Genomic DNA, 26,720 nt, shown 5'->3' with positions numbered 1-26,720 from the left:
CATGAGCGTCTCCTTGCGCCGGTGGACCTTGTTCAGTGATCACATTCACTCCACATCTGCTTCCTCAAAACACAGCAGCTGTAATGCTTTAAGAGGCTTAACTCGCCGCTTTCGGTTTCTTTGTGCTTGTGTTTATGTCTGTGTTTGTTTTATCAGCACTTCAGGGTTTTATCTTAATACCCGACTGTTAACTTACTCATCTTAGTAGCTGATTTGTGTTATTGTTGTTGTACCTGTCCAGCTGTGACGAACACAACACTTTCTTACAGGTCGCTTCAGTCTGCAGGCAATGTAAATGTAAACGCTGCACAATAAGTAAGTGAGCGGGGATTGAATGAGTTTGATTACTGTTGTGTTGCAGCATTTATAACTCATTCAACCTTGTTTCCAAAGATATTCCCTTAATTTATGAAAAATATATTGCTATCCAAAAGTTATACAAAACTGTTCCAAAGTTTTGGGTTGAGAAAATTTTTTGGTTTGTTTGTTTTGAAAATGATTTCTGAAGGGTGACACTGAACACAGGAGTAATGGCCCCTAAAAATTCAGCTTTGGAATAAATTATATTTTTATTAAAACAGTCATTTTAAATTGTAATAATATTTCACAGTAATAGTTTTGTTTTATTTTTATTTTTATTTATTGCCATTTTTACTGTATTTGGTCAAATAAATGCATTGGTGAGCTCCTTTTTTAAAAACATATTAAAAATGTATTTTACTGAATAAGCTTGTTTGGACTGTTGCCTGTTTTCTTGAAGATAAATATTTAGTCAAACCCTGCTGTGCATTATGTTTTCAACTCAGTCATATAAATGAGTGTTTTAGTGTTATCATTTGTATTTAGTATAAATGCATCTGTTCAATACAATGCCAATTAACATTACATTGCCTCCTTGTGGAAGAAAAATAATAGGCTAACAAAAAATAGAACAATGCCTAAAAGCTGCTATGTGACAAGGTGTACAGTAAACAAGCTAAAAACCTCAAACTACGTTTTTATATGCTGTCGACCCAAAAAACGAGTGTTTAAGGACACAAAAGTAGAGCGCAACGTGTCATATTAGCCTACTCTGAGAACTGCACCCACTGGGCGGAAACGTAATCGGCGACAGGAACCATTCATTATTTTTCACCATATCAAAGGATTATTTCACCACCACCCTATGTGAACCTGAAAGGAGGAGATATTGAGAAACTAAATTTTATTGGTCTGTGTCAGTACCCCTTTTCCTTACCTTCCTTGTTTTGTTAGAGAAAGGATCCAACCCAACGTGAAATACCCTGACATGAAATCTACAACTGTTTGTGTCCTTAAACGCTCGTTTTTTGCGGTCGACAGCTTATAAAAACGTAGTTCTGGGTTTTTTAGCTTGTTTGCTGTACACCGTGTCACATAGCAGCTTTTAGATATCGTTCTGTTTTTTATTATAAGTCAGAAATGCAGAGGTGTAAAATCTTGAGTAATATTACTTCATTACTTAAGTATTATTTTGGGGGATTTGTATTTATTCAAGTACAATTTAAACTGTATACTTGTAGGTACTTTTACTTGATTATGTTTCTGAAGAAAAAACAGTACTTTTTACTCCTTACAATTTTATTTAATCTTAAAAAGTTAATACATATATTTTTATTTTATCTTATGCACATTAAATATGGTAAACGGAATCTCAAACATGTTCTTGACGTGAGAACCAATGATCATTGTTTTCACACATCAATCACACACATTTCTACTTCAGTTGTGACTTTCAGGTAAATGTCTGGCTTCAAACGTTCAACATCAAATCTGAGGAAGCATGTTGAGGTAGACCACTTCAGAAACCACACAAAGTGAACACGACAGTCAAGTTTAAAATAGTAGTATTTGTAATTTTCTTACATATGCCTATCGTTTCACTTAAGAAAACACTGATTCATTAATTAACAACAGGGGCTGTCATATTCACTTTGTGTAGTTTTTGAAGTGTCATTTTTGGACGAGAGATTAATTAGTTTAGATGATTTAGATCTTAGTTTGTGTTCATCTGATAAACAATGCATCATATATAGTTTCCCTTTTAATCCCTTTCCCTGCAATTTTGTGTGTGTGTGTGTGTGTGTGTGTGTGTTCCGCTGTGCTGCATTTGAGTTTGACCTGTGCCATTGCATTTTGTTTCGTTTTCTCCCTTTAACCAAACTTCTGTATGTCTGCCAGGGAAAAAAAGTACTAAAGTACTTAATTGTACTTAAGTACAATTTTTAAGTTGTACTTTTATACTTTTACTCGAGTATGTTTTTGATCAGATACTTGTACTTTTAATTAAGTAAAATTTCTCTGAGTATCTGTACTTTCACGTTGTGGGCGTGGCCTAAATGCGCTCTGGGGTGTGTCCGCGGCGAGAAAACCACGCCCACTCGCGGGAAAGCTGCCGCCTCTCTCAACTGTCATATACCGCTGTAAACTGAATGGATGCTCCCTCTAGCAGCTTAATTAGATTTACACAGCCAACGGTCTAACTCCACAATTCAGTACATAGTTCACAGTCTTTGCAATGTGTACTTCAGCAATACATTTATAACATTTACGGTGTTGGGCACGTTACTTTAAAAAAAGTAATTAGTTACTTCTCACAAATAGTAACTGAGTTAGTAACTGACTTACATCATTATAAAAGTAACTAATTACCAGGGAAAGTAACTATTGCGTTACTTTTTAAAAACAAATTCAAATGTCAAATTTGAGTGCCCCTAATATTAAATATGTTAAATTAATGAAATGGACACTAAAAAGAATAAATTATTATTATAAAACATTGTACATGAATCTACACTATGTATCTACTGACACTTAGCATCAGTCAGTCAAGCATTATAATATAATATTATGATAATTTAATATTATATGATGATAGAACTTTAGTAATTAGAATAACCAAGTATGAATGCATATTTGTCATCAATGTAAAACGCACTAAGGATTAATGAGCTGCTGGGTTCATGAATATTAATCACGTTGCCTGCGTTCGCTCAAAATGATTTGCTGAAATCAAAACAGGGAGGATAATAGGTGAGCGCCACCCAATGAGATTGTCGTTTGCGCATTAGCTCCGCCCACTACCAGAGAAACCGGCAGTCCTTAACAGCTGAAGAATTCCAAAGCAACTCCATTATTTTGACAGGAAAATACAACAAAGAATATCGTTTACATGTAGCGCGTCAATCCTGCATGTTATGAAAGACTCTCTTGCTCTGTGTCTTTCTTTGCGTGCGTGTATGTGAGAGAAAGCGACGGCGAGTCGTGCGCTTCACACTAGAGTTTATGGTACGTCAAATACAGCTACACTGCGCATCCATTCAGATGAACTGAAAAATAAAATTCTAATATAATATAGTAACGCCTCATTTTATTGTCAGTAACGGTAACGGCGTTGTAACGGGGGAAACAGTAATTCGTTTGATACTCGTTACTGAAAAAATAACGCCGTTTATTTATAACGCCGTTATTCCCATCACTGAACATTTAACAGTTTTGAGCTAGTTTTGACTAGGAGCTTTTGGGCGGGTTTTGGTGTGAAAACCTGGCAACCCTGGTCATTTCCCTGAAAAGCGCCGCTTCCCTGGAAACCTCGTGCTGCGTCTCATGTAGCTCTGTGACAACAGGGACCTGAACTAAAAACTTCACTTTCACTACACTTGGAGAACAGTCATTTCGACAGGATTATCATTTTTATTAGAAGATATAGGCTAATAACAGGCTATATAATAATAAGTAAATTTTGGATTGAAACTCGCTGGTAATAATGCGGATTCAGATCCACATCAGTGTCACTGTCTTGATCCTGATCCACAAATCCGCCTCAGAGGGTGAGATGGTTGAATTTTATTTTACATTTATTTTAGTAGTATAATATGTTATTTATTGAATGCATTTTTTTAAATATACCGTATATATTTATTAAGTGTTTATTATTATTTAACAACAAACTTTATTTTCATTTATTTTATTTATTTATTTTTTATTTGGAAACTTAAATTCTTGGAGGGATAACTAAATATTTTATAAATGTTGATAATTAATGACTGAAATTTATGTGTGACCCAACACGGATATGGCTGCCCAGCAAACACAGAACGTTGTGACGACGTCGCCAGTTCGTCGTCCTTTGGTCAGCGCGACATTACTTTATGGCGACGTTGTGAGGACGTCGTGGTAAAGTTCCATTTTTTAGAATCTTGGCTAACGTTCCAGAAACGTCGTGGGCACATCCTCAAAAGACGTCGCTTGTTAGTCCCGTGAAGAACGTTGTAGCGACGTGGTCAGCTGGTCTCATGATAACTTTTCATATTATTGCACTACATGTATTATTATGTTAAGATACCATTTGGATAGCCTATATTTTGGAAAATTTTAAAAGATGGCATGAATTATTATATTTGTAGGTACGTATGTGTCATCAAATTAAGGACAAAACAAAACCAAATAGCTTGCTTAGCAAATGGTGATCATTGTTAATTACATGTTTGTGAATGACTGAGAATGAGGTTTATTGAAAGAGGGCTCGGGACAAATTAACATTTAAACCAGCAGCGCGCGGCGCGTCACTGTCTGTACTGCTGCGCGAGAGTGCGCGTGCCCGTCATTAACGGTCAACTTCCAGCAGACGGACACGGAGGAAAAGGTAAGCGCTAATAAATCTACTTGTATTCATCGTTTTTACTGATTTATAACGTTAGATGTCACCAAAGATGAGTAGTGTTTTGTATTTTTGTAGGTTTTCCAATTTAATTTAATAAATAAATGCCCTGTTTGGTTAATTAGCTCAGGAGCAGTCTCATGAGGTGGTCTGAGGTAACGTTAACTGTTGAAACCTTGAGATAAAATGTTATACCTTTCTTTTAGTTATTTGAAATTTAACACGATAAACTATACAGTATTCACTTTCAAATACTTTAAACTTTAACCGTAGTAAAGTGAATTAGTTTGTTTGACTGCCTGCCTTTCGCGCTAGTCGATGATGCTCATGCTAGCCATACTGTAAACTTGAATATAAACTGCTGTATAAAGTTTAATTAGACCGAGGCTGCCGAAATCATGTTCAGTGTGTGGGATTAATAATTACACCTTTCCCCCTCAAGTGACAGGCCTGTAAATTGTGTCATCTGCTCGTTAATGGTGTTAATGGTGTTTTTTTTACATGCATGCTTTTTATGCTAGTTTCATTCTCAAATAGATCTGATACTTTAGTTTCAACAAATCTTTAATAAACAAATGGTTCACTTTTTTTAGGTCCTGACTGCCACCAGTCGAGTCAATGATTCAGTGAGTTGCTTATTAGAAAAGATGCTCATTTGTTACAACATAGTATTATAAATGTTTTATTCATTGCTGTAAAACTAAGTTTTTTTTTTTTTAATCATCAGGTGGAGAGACAATCTGGGCAGCAGCAACAAGACAACTATTACAGTAGAGATGGGTTTCAAGATCCAGGTGCAAGGTGCAATAAGATGCAAGGATCCAGGATCAAGAGATCATTCATCATGAAGACTGTTCAATAGGAAGCAGCGAATCCTGGGTGAAAAACTAAACCTGGTTGTTTCAGCATCACTCAGGCAAGGCAAAATACATTTAAATTGATTTCAGTAGGTTATATGTTTCAGATCATCCTGACCATTCTGTTGTCCTGGATTTGAAGACATGCTGGAACTGTATTTCTCGTGGCTGAAAGATTTGTGCAGCGGTATCCAGACATATAAGCACCCTTCCTGGACCCACACGACTAAAGGCTCTGGAGGAGACAGGTAATCCACAGGGTTGGATTTAGGGATAAAAATACGCACTGCAAACGGAGCATGTGTGAAACGGGCGTAAAACCTGCCGAAAGTACAGTGTGTTTGGGTTCTTAAAAGTTTAAAATTTTATATATGATTGTTAATTTAACTTTAATTAAGATACTGTAGTTCTTAATGTCATGACAGATGTTTGCATCCTGACAACTTTAAAAAAAAAAATGGACACAATGTTTAAGAGGTTTTAAATAAACAGTAGCACAGTGTAGCATAGTTTGTGGTTATGCTTGGTCTTTCTTTGGTGCTGTTAAAACCACCACAACAAACCTGTAGCTCTTTTTATGAAATAGTAATAAATCGCATTTTAAATCGCAAATCGCAATTTTGATCAGAAAAATCACAATTAGATTTTTTTCTCCAAATTGTGCAGCCCTACCAACAATGACATTTAAAAATATACACTTTTTGTTATACCATAAAAATAACAGGTAGCCCATCTGAATTATATAACATTTAGTCTATCCATCTCATAGTAGCCTACCAAAATTGTATTAACAGTAGAAGTGAAATATTATTGTAGTCTTCAAATCTGGGTACTGTCATGTTTAAAAATCACTTAGAGCAAGTTTGGTCCCATCAGGCTAACATGACAGTCACGACTCATGCCGCTGTAAGCTTTTCTTTTTCTTTTGTTTTCACTCGCGATCTTTACATCACACATTACATTACATATTTCATGGCACACTCGTTTTATGCGTTTTTGGCACCACCTATTGTTGTGGGTGTATTATTGACATGTCAAAGTCTAGACCCTGAATATAAGACGACCGCATTTTTTCAGATGTATTTACAAGAAAAAAAACATTGTCTTATATTCGGGTCAATACGGTAATCATAATCTATGACAAAAATACTATTATAAACTAGATTATTGGATAATTCAGCAGCAAAAGATACTCTAGAAAAATCATGGGTGCACAATAATTTGATAAAATCTAAACATTTAGTGAAACATTTTAGTGAAATAAAGGCCGTTCCACACTGAGCGCAATGTGAATCGCCGTCGACGGTGCTTTCACACCGAGTGCGAAACGATTGTTCACCTTGTGCTAATTCACGCATGCACGCTAGGTGGCGCCGACCAACAATGTATTTTTCCTCAGATGTGTATCTCGTATATGGATTTAACATCGTCTGTTGCTCAATATACAGCATTAAATTTCTCCAGAGAAAGTCAACACGCTCATTTTCCTAAACAAAAACTGTTTATGTTTTGTGGGGTGGGCCAAATTATACAGGAGTGATGCTAGAAATCTTTATATTGTTCATTTTACATATCTTTACTCTTTATGAATGTTATTTTCTTTATTTATTTTATCTTCTGAGAAGCCCAAGAACTATGGTTCTTTGGTAATTGTAACATTGTTTAGGTTTATCTTCTGATAGTGAAGCTGTATTAAAGCACATCAGCACCAGATATTAATGAAGTATCTACTGAATTGTTTCATATCTTTTTTATCATGTCTTTATTTTTTTGCACCAAATTAAGGAGTTGTATCAATAAGAGTACTGATAATTATTGATAATTTTCACTGATAACAGCATTATTTAACTATGCCCAACCTTAATGAGACACAAACTTTTCAGTTGATTGGTAACACTTTGCATGGTTAAAGAACAGGTGTAATGTTTTGGTTTAGTATTTGTAGAAAGTAACACTGAATAAATGTTGATTCATGAATGAATGCATTGTGTTTTTGTCTATTTTCTATTAGAATTTAATGTTTTGAATTGGTTTGCACTGCATGTATGTAATGAATGTATTTACTATAAATCCCCTATAATTAAATTACTGTTAGATTTTATAAGTTTTCTTTTTTGCACCAAAGATGAGTTTTCAAGGTTATTTCAAGGTAATAGTCGGAACACATTCTCAGGACCCAGACTAAAGGCGAGGTGTAAATATTAAAATTAAAAATTAACGTGGTATTTTAGTCCTTAGGACATACTTGGTACGTTGCTGCGACCAATATGATCCGGTACTGTCACGTCCTCACAACGTGCCGGTTTGGTCGTTAGGACGTTCTCAGCACGTTCCAGCGACGTAACAAATAACGTCGCCACGACGAATATGGGAATCACAAAGTTACGTCGCTGGAACGTTATTTGGTACGTCGCTGCGACGTATATGGTCCGGTCCAGTTACGTCGTCACGACGTAACTGTGTTAGCTGGGTGGCACATGTGAAGTGGAAAAAGGTTTTCGTTTTCATATAGAAGCAAGGTTAACTAAACACACACTATTTCTCTATTTTATTTTCATGATTAACGTTACTTTAATTTCAGAATTTTTTTATTATCTTATGGCAGCACAATGCCAAGGTCAAAATTCAAGCATATCACAGCTGACATATGAATCAGTCTGATTAGACTGTTCGTGATTTAATAAGCTCTCATTCTGTGCCAGAAAATCGGACCTGCGGTTGTGTTGGGAAATAGATGGCGCTTCACGCACGTGAGCTGCGTCCTAAGCGGCTATTCACAGAGAATGCGTTTTTGCACTTAAAAACAAGACGCGGGCTATGAAATGGGAAATAACTATAAATAATAATAATGCAAACCTTACAGCGCACGGACGTTTAAAAGCGTGCTTGACGTGCGAGAACAACATGAGAGTGAGTTAACAGACACAGAATTAAAAGTTTTGGATGAGCTGACTTTAGTGAATAGTCATTCTGTCGATTACTATGGTAACGTCTGCCTCGAGTCCATGACACGAGCACCGCCTCGACTGTTTAAAACACATCCGAGATGAGAGAAAGCGACAGCCGTGCTGTGTTTTCACCGCTGGGCGTGTTGTGTAAAAGGGGCTTTAGAAGAACTGGGATTGATTGCGTGGCTCATCTGAAGCGCGTGCGCGCTGGAGCGGCTCGTCAAAGTAAAGTGCAAACATTTAAATCACCATATCGCGTTTATTTTCGAGTAGTATGAGGTTTCAAAGCATTTTAGATTGTTTCTTCTTATTGTGCACGTTCATTGAGGGAGACGGGACATATAGTAGTGTGCACCGGCTCGTATGTGCAAAAAATCCAACAAATGAATGCATTGAAAACACAGATGGACAAAAATAAAGTTTACAGAGTTTCAATAACGATTGCAAAGAACATGCCTGCGTCCCAATGTGCACACTGTCCATGCTAAACTCTATGTGATATTAGTCATTTTTAATACTATTTAGAGCAGATAGGGTGGATATGCACATTGGGACACGGGGCATGTTTCCTCAAATCCAGCACTGGAGGGCCATTGTCCTGCAGAATTTAACTCCAACCCTGATACAAACTCAACTGCCTGATGCTGTCTAGTAACTCAGAAAACCTTGATTAGCTTGTTGTTTGTAAACTATTGACATATTAAACAAGATTACATCTTTAATATGAATGAATATGAACATGAATATGAATTAATAAATTGTATAGATATAAGTTTCATATTTTTGTTTTTTTGAATTGTAAAGACTTATTGTCATTATTAAGAGGTTTACACAATAGTTAACTGTAAACTGCAAACATTCAACTTTGCTCAAATTAAATGTCTTGTTTGGTCTACTCTGGAAGAGTCCATTAACTCTGTTAAACTATAATTACTAAAACTAAAACTGAAACTAAAATATATAAAAACTAAATAGAAATGTGTTCACAAAATAAAAACTAAACTAAAACTAACAAAACCATTAATGAAACTAACTAAAACTAAACTGAAATTATAGGAAATTTGAAAACGATATTAAAATAAAAACTAATTTAAAAATTCAAAACTATAATATCCTTGGGTTGGAGTTCTCAGAAGTGCAGCATTCAAATAAATGCAGTTTGTTGTTTTTTTACTTTCTATTTATCAGAGAATCCTGAAAAAATGAAGCAGCACAACAGTTTTCAACATTGATAATAATGGATTAATGTGGATTAATGATGCTGAAAATTCAGCTTTGATCACAGAAATAAATAACATTTTAAAATGTTTTCACTTAGAAAACAGTCATTTTAAATTGTTATAATATTTCAAAATATTACAGTTTTTTTTTTTTTTCAAATAAATTCATCCTTAGTGAGCAGAAGAGACTTTTTAAAAAATAATTTAAAAATAAACATTTAAAAATATTACAGACATTTAGAAATATTACAGCTTAACTGTCTGTTAAGAATAATGTTACAATGCAAAAAAATCTTAATGGTTTTTAAAAACAGGCTTCATTTTACTTATACAAAATATATTTCATTATTTTCTGAAATTTGGTCTACATGTCTTGACAGATTTGGTCTTTTTACAGTACTCTGAATGGGAATTATGAGCATTGTTTTACTTGGCATAATAAGAAATGTAATATAGATCATGTGATCAGACTAATGCAAACAGAGAGAAAAGAGCTCACTGATCAAACGCTAATGTGATTCTGTCTCTCTCTCAGCTGTGAGTCTCCCGTCTCCTGCTAACGTGTCTATTCAGTGTGACAGCTATGGAGTTGAAGTTCGATGGGAATATCCTGATCTCAGTCAGGACGTTTACTTCCAGGTGAAGGTGAAAGGCGAGTTCAGTGAAAGGTAAATCATCAGAATGAAAAACCTGATCTTTCATAGCTACTAAGAGCCTTTTATAGTCTCTAAATGTTCATTTTATCTTGATTAAATGACTAGTGAATCCTTTAAATACCAGTCAAACCATAAGCTTGTTTATTTGTAGTTTAAAAGTGTTTGACTGCCATCCTGAGCTTATTATTTATTTTTGTTCCAGGAACTCTAATCTTACACAAAAGCTGCATTTAAACATATCCAGTATGCTGTCTGAGCCAGCATACAACCGCTACTATGTTAATGTGATGGCCGTACGAGGAGGAGAGAAGTCAGAGCCGACCAAATCAGATGCCTTCAGCTATAACGTATATGCTACCGCCCATATTAAGTGTATGTTTAGCCTGTTTTTATTAGAAATATCATCCATCATAGCAAATACCAGCAGTATAATCTAACTGTACTATGGTGTGTTCAGGTTATTTGGATTTTCCTGAGGTTAAACTTTCTCCCAAAGAAGGCAAACTTCACGTCCAGTTCAGCAACCCTCTTCAGCTGTACAGAAACTCGCCGGCTCTGCGCGGCCTCACCGATAATCTGGTATACTGTATCGAAACAGAAGAGGTAATGTTCTCTTCCCTGTCTGCTTGCAGTAAGAGTTCAACCAAATACAAAAAACCTCACTTGAAGAATCTTCAGCAGCTTTTTCTATATTATAATAATTTATAGCTCCAAAAAGAGACCTATTATGCCCTTGTAACAAGATGTAAAATGAATGAATGAATGAATGATGCATTTATATAGCGCTTTTATTGTGTATTGCTATACACCCAAAGCGCTTTACAATCATGTGGGGGGTCTCTCCTCAACCACCACCGGTGTGCAGCATCCACTTGGATGATGCGACGGCAGCCACAGGACAACAGCGCCAGTGCGCTCACCGCACACCAGCTACAGGTGGAGAGGAGAGAGAGTCATAGAGCCAATCAAGTGGATGGGGATTATTAGGAGGCCATGATTGATAAGGGCCAGTGGCGGGACTTTGGCCAGGACACCGGGGTTACACCCCTACTCTTTACGATGAGTATCATGGGATTTTTAATGACCACAGAGAGTCAGGACCTCGGTTTAACGTCTCATCCGAAAGACAGTGCTCATTTGTCAGTATAGTGTCCCCGTCACTATACTGGGGCATTAGGACCCACACAGACCACAGGGTGAGCACATCCTGCTGGCCTCACTAACACCTCTTCCAACAGCAACCTAGTTTTCCCAGGAGGTCTCCCATCCAGGTACTGACCAGGCTCAGCCCTGCTTAGCTTCCATGGGCAACCGGTCTTGGGCTGCAGGGTGATATGGCTAAAATAAGTCTCTGATGTCCCCAGAGCATGTGAAATTTTAGCTCAAAATACCCCACAGATCATTTTTTATAGCTTGTTAAAATGACCACTTTTAAGGTATGAGCCAAAACGCTCCGTTTTTGTGTTTGTCCCTTTAAATACAAATGAGCTGGTGGTCCCGGCCCCCTTTTCAGAAGAGGGCGGAGCATCTTGAGCTCATGATCCGGCATACAAATAAATAGGGGTGGCACGGTACACGTACCGAACCGTACGGTTCACGGGGCAAATTCCAAATGGAAGTGATCATCCTTATCCCCTTGGAGTGGGGACTTTGGAGTGAACAGGGCACGTGCGTGGCATTATTTAGTTGTTTGAAATGCACTTGGCAAAGGGAGCGATTTAATTTCCTCATAATCTTCAACTGGGATGTTCCCGTGACAACGCAGCACGGTGTGCGTCAGTAGAAAATTTGGAATTTGCCCCGTGAACCGTACGGTTCGGTACCGTGCCACCCCTACAAATAAACATTAGTACTATTAGTAATTAGTACTATTACCACTATAAGTACAAGCCTGTTATCTTTACAGAAAACGTACACGGTTTAAAAGTCAGTCATCTGATTGTACTGTGCATAATAAATTAGCGTTTATTACTTACACAGATGGGGAGCACAGTGCGATAAAAATAACGACATAGCTGGTCTCATGGTGCCTTCGCTTGCTATCACAAACTTTATAACTCACACTTGTGATTATGAGCTCGACAAATTCAAGCGGTCGACATCACATTGCTTTCATATGCAATATTTAACTACCACGTTAATATTCACGATTCTGGCAGCACGTGAAGGCAGCATCAGTGAAAACAGGCAGAGACAATGGTAGCTTTAGAAATTAGTCTTACAGAGAGTCAAGAAGCTCTTTCAGAAAGGCAATTTGGAAAACAAAATATGACTCCAATGTTCATTGGTGCATCCATATGAGACGTAATGCCTCTTTGTTATGTAATGCCTCACGTGTTCAGAGAGACTATTTATGATCTATTGGGATTATAATAAAATGAGCAGGTGGGTTTTACCATTATAGGCTGGTTGTTTTCATACACTGCAGCCACACAACTGTGTTCAAACACCTTATGAAAGTGATTTTTGCATAATAGGCCCCTTTAAGTATTTATCTTCAAATCAAGTCATTCCTGAAAACATTTATGTACACTAGTGTTCAAATGTTTGGGGTTGGTAAGATTTAAAAAAAAAATTGAAAGTCTCTTCTGCTCACCAAGGCTGCATTTATTTGATCAAAAATACAGTAACAAATATAACTCTTCTATGTGAATATATTGTGAAAAATAATTTATTCCTGTGATCAAAGCTGAATTTCAGCATCATTTCTCCAGTCTTCAGTGTCACATGATCCTTCAGAAATCACTCTAATATGCTGATCTACTGCTGAAAGAAACATTTCAGTTTCATCAGTTGTGCTCTTTTTGTGGAAAACAAGATTTGATTTTCTCTCACTTTTGATCAATTTAATGGATCCTTGCTAAATAAAAGTATTAATTTATTTAACAAACAAATCGTATTGACCCCAAATCTTTGAACAGTATCTCAATTCATAAATAATGACAAAATGCTCATTTTGTATGAACTTTTCTTTTAAATAGTTGTAACTATTTTTTTTTTTCTCTACAGGGAAAGAATGAAGTCTGTGAAACCTGTCAAAGTAAGCAAAATACATCATGCGAGACATCCGTAGTGTTTTCTGAGCACAGAGGTGAATACTGCATCAATCTGACCGGAAAGATCGGACAGAGGTTTTTCAATCTCAGAAGCAGCTGTTTCACAGGAGACATAAGAAGCTGTAAGTGTGATTTCAACCAAACAATCTACCGCTTATTTCTGAAGGCAGAAAATACTGGAAACGTAGCATCCATGTGAACAGAGCTGAAATAGAGACAAATACAAGTTTTTATTTACATAATTGTTTTATTTTGTAGTTTCAATGACTTTACTGCTATTTTCAAATGTAGCAACTAGTCATAATAGACAATTAATAGATGCTGCCAAACTTTTGACTTCAAAACTTAGATTGCAAATTAGTTTCTCTGAGTCCTGCCATTACAAGACATAAATACTGAAAGGAATGTTTTTTTGGGGGGTTTTTTACACATGAGACAAAACAGACACCGAATGGGCTTATGCAAGCATGAATGTACGATTCTTGCATGAAGGGCATTAAGGGAGGGTGGAGACATTTGACAGGGATTTGATGGTTTAGTGTTAGTGTTTGTGTGCCCTTGACCCGTGTTTTGCTGGAGGTCAGACCAACCGCTGAGCTCTTAACATATTGCAGTGGCTTTTCTGTGTAAAAGGGAAGTATAGAAGTAAATGGGGCGGAGTGTGTGTTTTATTTATTAGAGAGAAAGAAGAATTATTATTTTGTATTTAAATGTAAGCGAGTACAAATAAATAAAAACCCTGCTTATGTTATTTTTGTCCTTATTTTAAAAATATATTATGGAATGATTATACATTTTAAAATGTTACATTTTACCTGGAAAAAATGAAGTCTTAATGATGGATTTGTTTCCTACAAACACGCAGCTTTTCACTTCACAAGACATTAACTGATGGACTGGAGTTTCGTGGATTACTGAGATGTTTTTATCAGCTGTTTGGACTCTCATTCTGACGGCACCCATTCACACTGCAGAGGATCCATTGGTGAGCAAGTGATATAATGCTACATTTCTCCAAATCTGATGGAGCAGCCACATGAGCGTCTCCTTGCTTCTCCTTGTTTGTTCAGTGATCACATTCACTCCACATCTGCTTCCTCAAAACACAGCAGCTGTAATGCTTTAAGAGGCTTAACTCACCGCTTTCGGTTTCTTTGTGCTTGTGTTTATGTCTGTGTTTGTTTTATCAGCACTTCAGGGTTTTATCTTAATACCCGACTGTTAACTTACTCATCTTAGTAGCTGATTTGTGTTATTGTTGTTGTACCTGTCCAGCTGTGACGAACACAACACTTTCTTACAGGTCGCTTCAGTCTGCAGGCAATGTAAATGTAAACGCTGCACAATAAGTAAGTGAGCGGGGATTGAATGAGTTTGATTACTGTTGTGTTGCAGCATTTATAACTCATTCAACCTTGTTTCCAAAGATATAACTTTTTTTCCTTATATATTACTATCCAAAAGTTAAACAATACTGTTCTCAAGTTTGGGGTCAATTAGAGTTTTATTGTTTTGAAGGATCTTATTCAATCATTTATTCTCCATTCATTTATTCATTTATAATAATTTTTCATTTAATCATATAATCATTTATAATAATTATTATAGCCATTTGTATACTCATTTCATTGATTCATTAACGGATTAGTCATTTTTTGTATTACTGTTTTTTTTTCCCATTGTTGTTTAGTCTTATGATTGTGTGTTTCAAGGGCTGTTTGTCTTCATGAATAAGAGATACAAGGGAATGTTGATGGAAATTCAAGGTTTATGGGATGTTGTAGTAAAGCAGTTTGGAATAACAGTACTTGTTGGATTTGTGTTCGTGAGACGAAGTCTGAGCATTGAAACATACGCTACTACAATTATACAATAAACTCTGCTCCTTTTTTATCATCATTTTGTCTCATGCTTCTGCTCTACTCTGGCTGTACTCAGTCAACTTCTTGGCTGACAGAAGACTGTTAATACAGTTTTGGGTATTTTGGGTACCAGACAAGACTTGCTGTCAACAGGTTTTGGGTATTAGGCAATTTTGCTGACTGTTTCCAGATAAAACTGATATTTTCTGACAGGATCTGGCATCTGGGATCTAACAGTTTGTTTGTTTTTTTACAGAAATTAATACTTTTATTCAACAAGGACACCAATTGTTCAAAAGTGACAGTAAAGACATTTATAATGTATAAAAGATTGAAAATGATTTCTGAAGGATCATGTGACACTGAGCGCTGGAGTAACGGCTGCTGAAAATTCAGCTTTGGAATACATTACATTTTAAAATATATTCAGATAGCAAACAGTTATTGTAGATTGTAATGATATTTTACAATTACAGGTTTTTGTTTGTTTGTTTTTTACAGTTTTTACTGTATTTTTGGTCAAATAAACGCATCGGTGAGTTCCTTTTTCAAAAAAACTTTTAAAAATCCTATTTTGTTATTGTTCATATGTAGCATTGAGAAGTAATTTACTGAATAAGCTTGTTTGGACTGTTGCCTCTTTTCTTTTTTGAAGCTAAATATTTAGTCAAACCCTGCTGTGCATTGTTATGTTTTCAACTCAGTCATATAAATGAGTGTGTTTATCAGTTGTAGCCTATTAATTAAATGCATATATTCAATGTAATGCCAACACGCTAATTGAGATCCTCTTTGTGCCAAATAAATACTGCTAACTAAGTAAAACTATTCAACAACCACCCCCACATGCACACAAAATCACCTTCAAGTGATTTTCTGCTCCGTTTTAGTCTGTTCCCGACAGATCCTGCTCTGATGTGTTATATAAGTGACGCAGAAAACTTCAAATCCAGAGGTGAAGGGTCAGTCGATCTAGAGTAATCTCTCTCCATGTCTGATGTACAGCTCCCATGGATGCCAGACGAGTAGCGTTGGCCTTGTGTTTAGTGTAGCCTACATGTTCTGACAATGAGCTGTGATGCTTACTGTATGAGAATGACATCCTGATGTTATCATTTCAGAATATTCTTCAAAATTTGCAAGAGTATTTGCAATAAAATGTATACCAACTGGTACATTTAGATGCATGTTATTGAGATTCAAGGACTCAGATGGGGACAGACAGACAGACAGACAGACAGACAGACAGACAGATAGATAGATAGATAGATAGATAGATAGATAGATAGATAGATAGATAGTTCTCCCTGTAGAATAATTTCTATGTACAGTAGCCTTTATCTGACATGTAATGTAATACACTGATATAACATCAGATGGCACTATAACAATACAACATTGAAATCCGATCCTACGGACATTACATGAATGTGAAACCTTCCGCTTTTAAAATTAAACGCGAGTGAATGAACCGGCTGTCTAAATGATACTGATTCATAACTGTAATAGTTTCAGAAGAGAAGAGAAGCCTAAACAAGTGAAAAGTCCCGTGTAGTGAGTAAGAGAGTGAATGATTTACCTGTAGTTACCTGGAAACACCTTTGAGGGAGTGCGCGAGACGCACGTCATTTCCCTGAAGTCTCGCGCTGCCTCGCTGTTTAATCTTAACTCTGGAACAATACAGACTTTAACGAGAATGGGCTTCACTACACTTGGAGAAAGCTAATTTCGACAGGATTAACACTTTTTACTCGAAGATATAATATGTGAATTTTGGATTGAAACTCGCTGGTAATAATGCGGATACAGATCTATATCGGTGTCACTGTCTTGATCCTGATCCAAAAATCCGCCTCAGAGGGTAAGACGATTTTATTTTATTTATGTATTTATTTATTTAGTAGTATAGTAGTAATGTAATATTAATTTAGTACATTAAAACATTTTAAATATATATATTTATTAATTATTATTATTATGATCAAAAACGAACTTTATTTTTATTCATTACTGCATTTATTTATTTGGAAACTTAAATTCTTGGAGGAAACAGACCCTTTTAATGTCACTAAATATTTCGTAAATGTTGATCATTAATGACTAAAGTTTATGTTGGCACATGTGAAGCGGGATGACACGGCATTAAAAGGTTTTAGTTTTCATGTTAACTCTACACACACTGGTAGATATTCTCTATTTCATTTTCATGATAACATTACATTGTTGTAATTTCTGAATCTTTTCAGAATCTTATGGCAGCCCAGTGCCAAAGTCATGGGTTCAGTTCCCAGGGAATGCAAGAACTGACAGAAATATGTTCACACTGTGTATGTTGTGTTGGAAAAAAAGTGTTTACTAAAAGTTTTAACACTTTCTATGCTTTTAGATATGCTATCTTTGCATTTAGAGTTGTTTTACCGTGTTGTTTTCCATCATAAGAGGGTAGGTTTGTGTGGTTGTGCGGTCCAAAGGCCTGTCAGTTTTTATTGCACTGACATCTGAGATTAATCAAAACTCAAAGAGAGGGACTCATACCCAGCCCTTTACTGTCAGTGCTGTCATTTCATGCATTCCTCTCATTCATAGTTAAGTGTGCTTCACTAAAGAGATCTGTGAAAGTCTGGACAGAAATGCAATCATGACAGTCGTGTATTGTTCTCTGCATATTAACTAAATCCATACAGCAGGTCAAAGATCAAGCATATCAGCTTACCTATGAATCTGTCTGATTAGACTGAATAAATGAATGTGATAAGAAGTTGCTGATGTGATTGTGAGGCTGTTAAAGCAGGTGTAAAATGACTCCATTTAGACAGAGTAAATGATTCGGCTACACAAAGAGATCTGATTTCAGTCATAATTCATTTTTAACCAAATTTTAGCCCAATTTAAAAAAAAAACAAGCTGCAAGTATTGCAACAGCTCAGGCCTGTGAGTCAAACATTTTTTCTTTGAATGTTGTTATATGATTCATCTCATTACAACGTTGTTTTTGGGGTGGGAAGCTTGTTGGGTTGGAGTTCTCAGAAGTTCTTAAGGAAGTTGGAGTCTACCGGTGTCTGGTTTGCACTTACTTTTACGAAACGAAGATTAAGACTGACTGAAACAACAGTGATTGACACAGATCCTGTTTTACACTGCGATTTCTCAAAATATAATGCCTGTGATGAGAGAAAAGGGCGGGTTTGTGTGTATTTGTGTTCTTGTCACTTGTCTTCTTAGTGATGGTTAATGGTAGATAGTCAAAACTAGGAAAACAAGTCAGACACTCATAAACACACACACACACACACACACACACACACACAACACTGTAAACATAGCCCATGTGACTAATGGCTTATGAAGCTAATCAAATCAAATCCCTCATGAAAACATTTATGTTCTTTGGAGATGGTACGTTTTTTTTAAATGTAGAAGTATCACCATGACTGCATTTATGAGATCAGAAATACAGTAAAAACAGTTATATTGTGAAATATTAATTACAATTTAAAATAACTGTTTTCTATGTGAATATATTCTAAAATGTAATTTATTCCTGTGATGCAAAGCTGAATTTTCAGCATCATTACTCCAATCTTTAGTATGGAAGTCCATTTCTGCAACTAAATAAAAAATAAAACAAGCAAATTGTGACTTTTTGTGATAATTACGTGATATAAATTCGGCATTGATAGTTACAAAGTCAGAATTGCGTCATATAACATAGCAATTCTGAGAAATAAATTCGCAATTCTGGCTTACTCATGAACTTGCATGAAAACTTGCAATTGACCCGTCGCAAAGACGCACCCCCCTTAGTTACTGTTGCTATGTTTGACGAGCCATGTCGCTCTCACACTACACGTCATGTTCTCACGCAGTAAAAAAAATACATCGCAGAGCAAAGAGGAAACTGACAGCATGCCGAAAGACAAGACCGGTTTCTTCTGGTAAGAAACAAGGTCTCAGGACTCTCAGCTTTCAAAATTTGTCATTTTTCAAACAATGTATTCCAACAATGTGTTGCAACAGATCGCTGTATTGCCTCAGTTCAAGCGGCATACGTGAGCCGATCATCTCTTCCTCTTTACTAGTAGTTATAGCATGAAATTAACATCAATGAACATCAGAAGGTATCTTGTTTCAACTGCGGAAAGACGTCAATACACACCATTTTTCAAGTTTAAGTCCACCTACATTAATCTAGTCTCCTGTCTGATTTGTTTGTCGGACAAAAGGGTGGATTCAACGTTATGATTGGTCGGATTGCCTGTCAATCAAGCTCCCTGCGAAGGGTCAATTACCTTGTTTTATTTTTTATTCAGTGGTGGTAACGGGCTACCATACTTCAGTATCACATGATCATTCAGAAATCAGTCTAATTTGCTGATTTGTTGCTCGAGCACATTTCTCATTATTATTATTATTATTATTATTATCATCAATGTTAAAAACAGATGTACTGCTTAATTATTTTTGTGGAAATCGTGCTACTTTTTTTACATTCAGTTTTTTCAAAAACTTTCTTTGTTCTCATAAAAGAGCCTGTATCTGACAACACAAAGTTTTTCAAAAATAAAAAAGAAGAAAAAGAGTCAGGAGAGTCAAACGACTTCTGCCCATTACATTACAATGCTAAAATGGTCTTCAATGTGTCACATAAGAGCAGTTAAATAGGTTTTGATTGTCAACTTTATATGTAAACTGAATATCAAAGCAGTGCAAAGTCCAAAATACTAGATACAAAGTTGATATCAGACAGAAACTGGCACTGATCGGTGGTAATAGTGCGTGACACGTTAAGTGGCAAGTGTGAGTGTGTGTGTGCGTGGGTGTTTGGAGAGTAGAGCCAGCGGGAAGGGAAAGGACGACTGTTTTGATATGTGTTGTGTTTACCACGAGAAGAGAGAGCGCTGGGAAGGGTCACTAGGGGGACATGGACCCTGTATAGGCTTGTGCATACTATCTCAACAAACAGCATTAATGGCGTTGTCTGAACCAATACAACAGGAATCACTGTAACTGTGGCTGTTTAGATTAAAAAAGAATATGAGATGATAGTTTAAAAAGAAAAGAAATGATTCGCATGCATTAAGAAAATTAAGCCTATTTTGAGACAATTAAGGTTTTTGGTTATTGGGACATTATTTTAAGAGTACATTTCTCTCCAGTTCACATTTCTTTGTGATGGAAAAATCATTCTCAACTGTAATACAGTAATGAAAATGTCCTTTTCTGAAGAATGTTAAAAACATAATTATTATATAAAAAAGGACAGAATTATTACATGAAAAAAACTAAGAAAAAACACTAATATTCATTACTGTTATAGGGTTGGAAGTTTTTTTTGTTTGTTTGTTTTTTTAAGAGAGTAATACTCAGAAGGACACGTTGAATTGATCAAAAGTGACAGTAAAGACTTTAATGTTAGAAAATATTTCAAATAAATGCTGTTCTTTTGAACTTTCTATTCATCAAAGAATCCTGAAAAAATGAAGCAGCACAAATGTTTTCAACATTATTACAATTTTTTTTTTAAATCTTGTGCAGCAAATCAGCATATTATAATGATTTCTGAAGGATAATGTGACACAGGAATAAAATGCATATTACAGTATATTCACACAGAAAACAATTACTGTAATTTTTTATAATATTTCACAATGTTACTGTTTTTACTGTATTGTTTTTTTTTTTCAAATAAATGCAGCCTTGGTGAGGGGAATGGGAATTATGAGCATTGCTTTACTTAGCATAATAAGAAATATGATATACATGGAGGTCATGTGATCAGACTAATGCAAACAGAGAGAAAAGAGCTCACTGATCAAACGCTAATGTGATTCTGTCTCTCTCTCAGCTGTGAGTCTCCCGTCTCCTGCTAACGTGTCTATTCAGTGTGACAGCTATGGAGTTGAAGTTCAATGGGAATATCCTGATCTCAGTCAGGACGTTTACTTCCAGGTGAAGGTGAAAGGCGAGTTCAGTGAAAGGTAAATCATCAGAATGAAAAACCCCTGATCTTTCACAGCTACTATGTTCATTTTATCTTGATTAAATGACTGGTGAATCCTTTAAATACCAGTCAAACCATAAGCTTGTTTATTTGTAGTTTAAAAGTGTTTGACTGCCATCATGAGCTTACTCTTATTATTTATTTTTGTTCCAGGAACTCTAATCTTACACAAAAGCTGCATTTAAACATATCCAGTATGCTGTCTGAGCCAGCATACAACCGCTACTATGTTAATGTGATGGCCGTACGAGGAGGAGAGAAGTCAGAGCCGACCAAATCAGATGCCTTCAGCTATAACATATATGCTACCGCTGATATTAAGTGTATGTTTAGCCTGTTTTTATTAGAAATATCATCCATCATAGCAAATACCAGCAGTATAATCTAACTGTACTATGGTGTGTTCAGGTTATTTGGATTTTCCTGAGGTTAAACTTTCTCCCAAAGAAGGCAAACTTCACGTCCAGTTCAGCAACCCTCTTCAGCTGTACAGAAACTCGCCGGCTCTGCGCGGCCTCACCGATAATCTGGTATACTGTATCGAAACAGAAGAGGTAATGTTCTCTTCCCTGTCTGCATGCAGTAAGAGTTCAACCAAATACAAAAAACCTCACTTGAAGAATCTTCAGCAGCTTTTTCTATATTATAATAATTTATAGCTCCAATAATGACCAAAATGCAACATAAAAGTAGCTGAAGTCATATGATTGCATCATGTGAGGAACAGAATCAAATTTAAGTAATTATATATCTTCAAATCAATGACAAAAAAATAAATAAAAACAGAAATATTGTAAAATATTCTTATTATTTCAAATAACTGTTTTCTATGTGAATGTATTGTAAAAGGTAAATAATTTCTGTGATGTAAAGCTGAATTTCAGCATCATTCCTCCAGTCTTCAGTGTCACATGATCCTTCAGAAATCACTCTAATATGATGATCTACTGCTGAAAGAAACACTTCTGATTATCAGTGTTGAAAACAGTTTTTGGGGAAACCATGATTTTCTTAATTTTATTTAACAAACAAATCTCATGGACCCTAAATCTTTGAACAGTATCTCAAGTAAAACGGAGTGCATAAATAATGACAAAATGCTCATTTTGCATGAACTTTTCTTTTACATAGTTGTAACTATTGTTGTCTCCGCAGGGAAAGAATGAAGTCTGTGAAACCTGTCAAATTAAGCAAAATACATCATGCGAGACATCCGTAGTGTTTTCTGAGCACAGAGGTGAATACTGCATCAATCTGACCGGAAAGATCGGACAGAGGCTTTTCAATCTCAGAAGCAGCTGTTTCACAGGAGACATAAGAAGCTGTAAGTGTGATTTCAACCAAACAATCTACCGCTTATTTCTGAAGGCAGAAAATACTGGAAACGTAGCATCCATGTGAACAGAGCTGAAATAGAGACAAATACAATTATTTTGTAGTTTTGATGACTTTATTATGTATTGTATTTGCTAGTTATAATAGAGAATTAGTAAATACATACCAACTTTTGGCTTCTAACATATTAAATTGACAATTTATTATTGTCAATTGACAATTGACAATAATAAACAAATTAAAGCAGAGTTTACATTAAAAATATTTAAATACTGAAGGCTAATTATATTTTTTTCTATACATGAGACAAAACATATGGGCTCAATGGTACCAAGCTGAAACAGAAACCAAACATTATAAAGGGATATTAAATGATAAACCCAACAATAAATACATGCACAGCTGAGGACGATGTTTTTCGTTCTTCCATCCAGATCCTCCGGTCACCGTGTACGTGTATCCAGTGCTTGGAGTTGTCTTAACGCTGCTGTTCATAACTGCCGTCATTATGCTGTTAGTGAAGAAGTTCAACTCAGAAATGAAGAAGAAAGGTCACGCTTGGTTCAAGTATTTCCTTGTAAGTTGCTTTTTGCACCTTTTTCAGTAAAACATTGATATAAACTGAATGCAACATTATGCAATTGAAAAAAAATTTTTTTACTGTAATTAGCCCCCACTTGTTTATTTACATCAATGCTGCACAATCCTGTTTACACAAGACATATTAAAATAATCATGTATTTACGAAATGAACAGCATTTGTAAATGTGTGTCTGGCTTCCGGTCTCATCCGCATCCAGCTATTTTTAGCTGTACAAAATCGCTCGTTTTGCTGCTTGATATGGCAAATTAGTGCGTCTTACCATACTATTTTAATGCATTATCTTAATTATGAACACACTGGTTTGTAGAGCAAACAGTTTTACCGTTTACCAGAAAATTATTTAAAAAATAAAATAAAATAACCACTCACCATCAGTGTTATTAACTAAAACTATTAAAATTTGCTTTTGGTCATTAAAGCTGAAATAAAATAAAATCTGAATATTGGATAAAAATCTAAAACGTAGGTTGAACTAAAAATGCCCTGGAAGCTCAAAAATAAGCTCAAAAATAAAAAAAAGCTGAAGTACTATAATTACTAAAATGAATCTGCAATAAAAAATACATTATAACTAAATAATACATATTAAATTAAAATCTTAAACTAAGAATAAAAATGTATAAATTAGAAACGTTGTTTTGGAAACAAACAAACAAAATCAATTTTAAGTACTAAAATTACTAAAGCTGCAATAACACTAAAACTAAACAGAAATATATAAACAATATAAAAAATGCAAATGAAAAAGCACAAAATAAAATTATTAAAACTAAAAAAAGGAAATTAAATGTTGTCTTGGACAGAATAAATTTGCGTTGTGCCTAACAACGCCCCTTAGCTATTATAAATTCACTGTAAACCACAGCTTCTTGGGGCTTATTGCTTTTATAAAACGGTTATTCCATATACGCGGTTTCACAAAATAAAACAGAGCAAATAAAGTGTAATGATATTAATAAAAACACTATTCTTCCACCAAACAATGTAGTTCCTCAGAAACTGTTGTGGTTCCAACAAAGTGGTTACCAAGCAACACACAGATGTAAACAAAGGTGTATGTTTGTACGCGGCTCAACCAATCAGAATCAAGGACCGGAGCTATCCGTTTTATAAAATTAATTCATTACAAAACAATTTTTAGTTGAAGTACTAAAATTAAATTACTAAAACTGCAATATATTAAAGCTAAATAAAATGAATGAATGAGTGGATTGTCTAATGTTGTTGGGGTCTCAATGTTCTTTTGTAAAGAAATTCATATGTTTTTGGGTAAACCATGCTCTTAATTTGTCAGAAGTGTCCTGGTGTGTTTTATGTGAGCATGTTACCCAGCAGCATTCCTGCACAGGGATGGGTGACTGTAAACTGTCTCTTTCTGGTTTGGTAGGATTTCCATCCACACCCGGCAGAAACACTGTATGTGGAGCCGGAGGAAGTGGAGCCGCATTTGCAGATCGAACAGAATGAGGAGGAGCAAACCACGCTGATAGAATTGTCCACCAAGGATCCAGAAATCAGCAACTCAGAAGATAACAGATCCTACGGGCCTAATAACCTTGTTGAAGATGAGCAGAGCGACTGGTCAGCCTTTTACGACTGTCCACATGCTCCCACACAAAGACAGGAGATGAGTCCTGGAGATACGGTAGATAGTTACGGACCCAAACTGTTTTCAGAGGTCTATAAGTGAAGGAAAGTACCGTAAAGGCAGCAAAATCCCCCGTACCTGTCGCCTGGATGTGTTTCGGGAACATGACGTGGGATTGGACGTATGGCATCATGAGTGGAATTCCCCCAGGTTTTCCGGTTTGTGGCACAATGAATAAACTTGTTTGGCATGTCTTCTTCACAGCACTCCTTTTATTTGAACTGAAACTCCTCATACACTAGTTCACTATTCTTTTATTTGCATTATTTGTTCATTAGTTATATTTTTCTACATACTGTAGTTTTATCTTCTATGTAGACAGGGTCTCATCTTGTGGCCTTTGAACAAAGTTTTATAACATCTTTTTACAAGTGCTGCTCAGGTCATGTGGTTTATCGCCATTGGATTTATGCTGCGTTCTCGCACGTCTCGCGGGACTTACCGCCATTACAAAACAACTACTGTATTTCATTTGGTTCTCTTGGAAAACTCACAACACCAAATATATCCTTGCCTGGTTTTGAGGAGTTGATTACAGAAAAACACTTTATTACAGTAATTCACCTGTTTTTATTCTTTTTTTTGTAAATATGAGATGCACCAGGTATCATGAGCTGTCATAAAATGTCACATCAAACAGAAATGTACACTTCTGTTCAAAAAGTTTGTGGCTAGTACGATTCCTTTTAAAGAAATGATCCAGCAAACACAGACCGTTACCCTAACGTTAGTTTTTGATTCCCGTTTGGTTATTTTTTTTGGGAACCAAAAACAAATGTTCTGGGAACCAAAAATTGTTAGCTGGGGAATATTTATTCAGTAAGGATGCATTAATAAAAGTATAATGTTGCTGTTCTTTTGAACCTTCTGTATTCATTAAAAACTACAGTATCATGGTTTCTATGAAGCTATGAAGCAGCACAATTGTTTTCAACATTGATAATAATCAGAAATGTTGATCTTGAGCAGCATATCAGAGTGATTTCTGAAGGATTGTGTGACACTGAAGACTGGAGGAATGACTGCTGAAAATTCAGATTTGATTACAGAAATTAATTACATTTTACAATATAATCAAACAGAAAATAGCTACTTTAAATTGTAATATTTCACAATATAACTGTTTTTATTTTTGATCAAACAAATGCAGCCTTGGTGAGCAGAATAGACTTTTTTTCAAAAACATAAAAAAAAAAAAAAAATCTCACTGATCCAAAACCTTTGAACAGTAGCGTTTAAGTTGCTTCTAAACATCTTTTAAAGACTCTGTCAATTTGGTTGTTTTTGTATGATGTCAGAGCTTTTATAATACACTTCCAACTTGCAATTACAATTTCCAACAAAGATGTGAACTTTTTTGCCAACTCAAACTCATACTCGCTGTAATTCTGACACGACGTGAACACATTAGACCGTGGTCATGTAGGAGATCTTCAACATACCCACTCCACGATGAAAACAGGAACTTTTGAGGTCAAAGTCGTTTATTGTTCAATCCTGTGAATTGCATTTATGCACAATACATAACAATGATGGGATTTCCATCATGATGAACCGACAAGCCACTTTAATAAGCCATCCTATCTAGCTACAGCCAGCTGATAGTTTGCATTAAGTTATATTGTGCCACTTGTAAAAAAATGTGATTGTTTTTTTTTTCCATATTGTGTTTTTATTAAAACCGGATTGGGATAAATAAAAACTGATTGAAAACCTTTGAATATGATAAAGTGTTTAATTACATTTTGTACAAACAAAACAAAAAAAAAAATTAAGGAATGAACTCCTGTTGTCTGTTTACTTTCAAACAATCAAACTTAAATAGAACCGTTTCTGTAGATTCCATTTGTTCTGA

At 35.5% G+C, this 26,720-nt stretch overlaps 2 protein-coding genes and 1 long non-coding RNA gene across 7 annotated transcripts; all 3 read left to right on the top strand.

The window, feature by feature from the left end:
• The first annotated feature begins 3,589 nt into the window (after positions 1-3,589).
• Positions 3,590-16,311, top strand: LOC131550592 (interferon gamma receptor 1-like). Of its 5 annotated transcripts, none has more exons than XR_009273618.1 (7): positions 8,519-8,708; positions 10,239-10,371; positions 10,562-10,731; positions 10,817-10,962; positions 13,369-13,537; positions 14,281-14,400; positions 15,534-16,311. XR_009273618.1 is itself a non-coding variant. In XM_058792987.1 (6 exons), exons 1-6 carry the CDS (start codon positions 3,785-3,787, stop codon positions 14,301-14,303), a joined length of 705 nt encoding a protein of 234 aa, XP_058648970.1. In that variant the 5' UTR covers positions 3,590-3,784; the 3' UTR covers positions 14,304-15,314. The 5 variants fall into 5 exon arrangements, 3 of the variants coding, with proteins under 3 accessions (XP_058648970.1, XP_058649056.1, XP_058648808.1); XR_009273610.1 differs by lacking the exon at positions 15,534-16,311 and adding an exon at positions 14,719-15,314; XM_058792987.1 differs by lacking the exons at positions 8,519-8,708; positions 15,534-16,311 and adding an exon at positions 3,590-3,848 and having other exon boundaries at positions 14,281-15,314.
• LOC131552078 (uncharacterized) lies at positions 3,865-5,774 on the top strand. Its single transcript, XR_009273888.1, has 3 exons — positions 3,865-4,663; positions 5,272-5,304; positions 5,406-5,774. It is a non-coding gene; the product is annotated as an uncharacterized LOC131552078 (long non-coding RNA).
• Positions 16,312-16,719: 408 nt separating the features above from the next.
• On the top strand, positions 16,720-26,705 carry ifngr1 (interferon gamma receptor 1). Its single transcript, XM_058791104.1, has 7 exons — positions 16,720-17,138; positions 21,123-21,255; positions 21,432-21,601; positions 21,687-21,832; positions 22,434-22,602; positions 23,048-23,190; positions 24,605-26,705. The coding sequence occupies exons 1-7, from the start codon at positions 17,075-17,077 to the stop codon at positions 24,905-24,907; spliced, it is 1,128 nt and encodes a 375-aa protein (XP_058647087.1). The 5' UTR covers positions 16,720-17,074; the 3' UTR covers positions 24,908-26,705.
• The last annotated feature ends 15 nt before the right edge of the window (positions 26,706-26,720 follow it).

This window comes from Onychostoma macrolepis, chromosome 01, assembly GCF_012432095.1.
Source record: "Onychostoma macrolepis isolate SWU-2019 chromosome 01, ASM1243209v1, whole genome shotgun sequence".
In the NCBI taxonomy this organism is placed as follows: domain Eukaryota; kingdom Metazoa; phylum Chordata; class Actinopteri; order Cypriniformes; family Cyprinidae; genus Onychostoma; species Onychostoma macrolepis.
Note: the sequence above shows the minus strand (reverse complement) of the source record. Positions and strands in the feature narration are given on the sequence as shown.

Excerpts from the sequence above, each read along its gene's own strand:
- LOC131550592 (XM_058792825.1), top strand. The coding sequence starts at position 8,582 with ATGAGAGAAAGCGACAGCCGTGCTGTGTTTTCACCGCTGGGCGTGTTG. Across the intron at positions 8,709-10,238 it reads CGCTGGAGCGGCTCGTCAAA|CTGTGAGTCTCCCGTCTCCT; the intron begins GTAAAGTGCAAA and ends TCTCTCTCTCAG. Across the intron at positions 13,538-14,280 it reads CACAGGAGACATAAGAAGCT|CTTTTCACTTCACAAGACAT; the intron begins GTAAGTGTGATT and ends ACAAACACGCAG.
- ifngr1 (XM_058791104.1), top strand. The coding sequence starts at position 17,075 with ATGCGGATACAGATCTATATCGGTGTCACTGTCTTGATCCTGATCCAA. Across the intron at positions 21,602-21,686 it reads TGCTACCGCTGATATTAAGT|GTTATTTGGATTTTCCTGAG; the intron begins GTATGTTTAGCC and ends TGGTGTGTTCAG. Across the intron at positions 23,191-24,604 it reads CTTGGTTCAAGTATTTCCTT|GATTTCCATCCACACCCGGC; the intron begins GTAAGTTGCTTT and ends CTGGTTTGGTAG.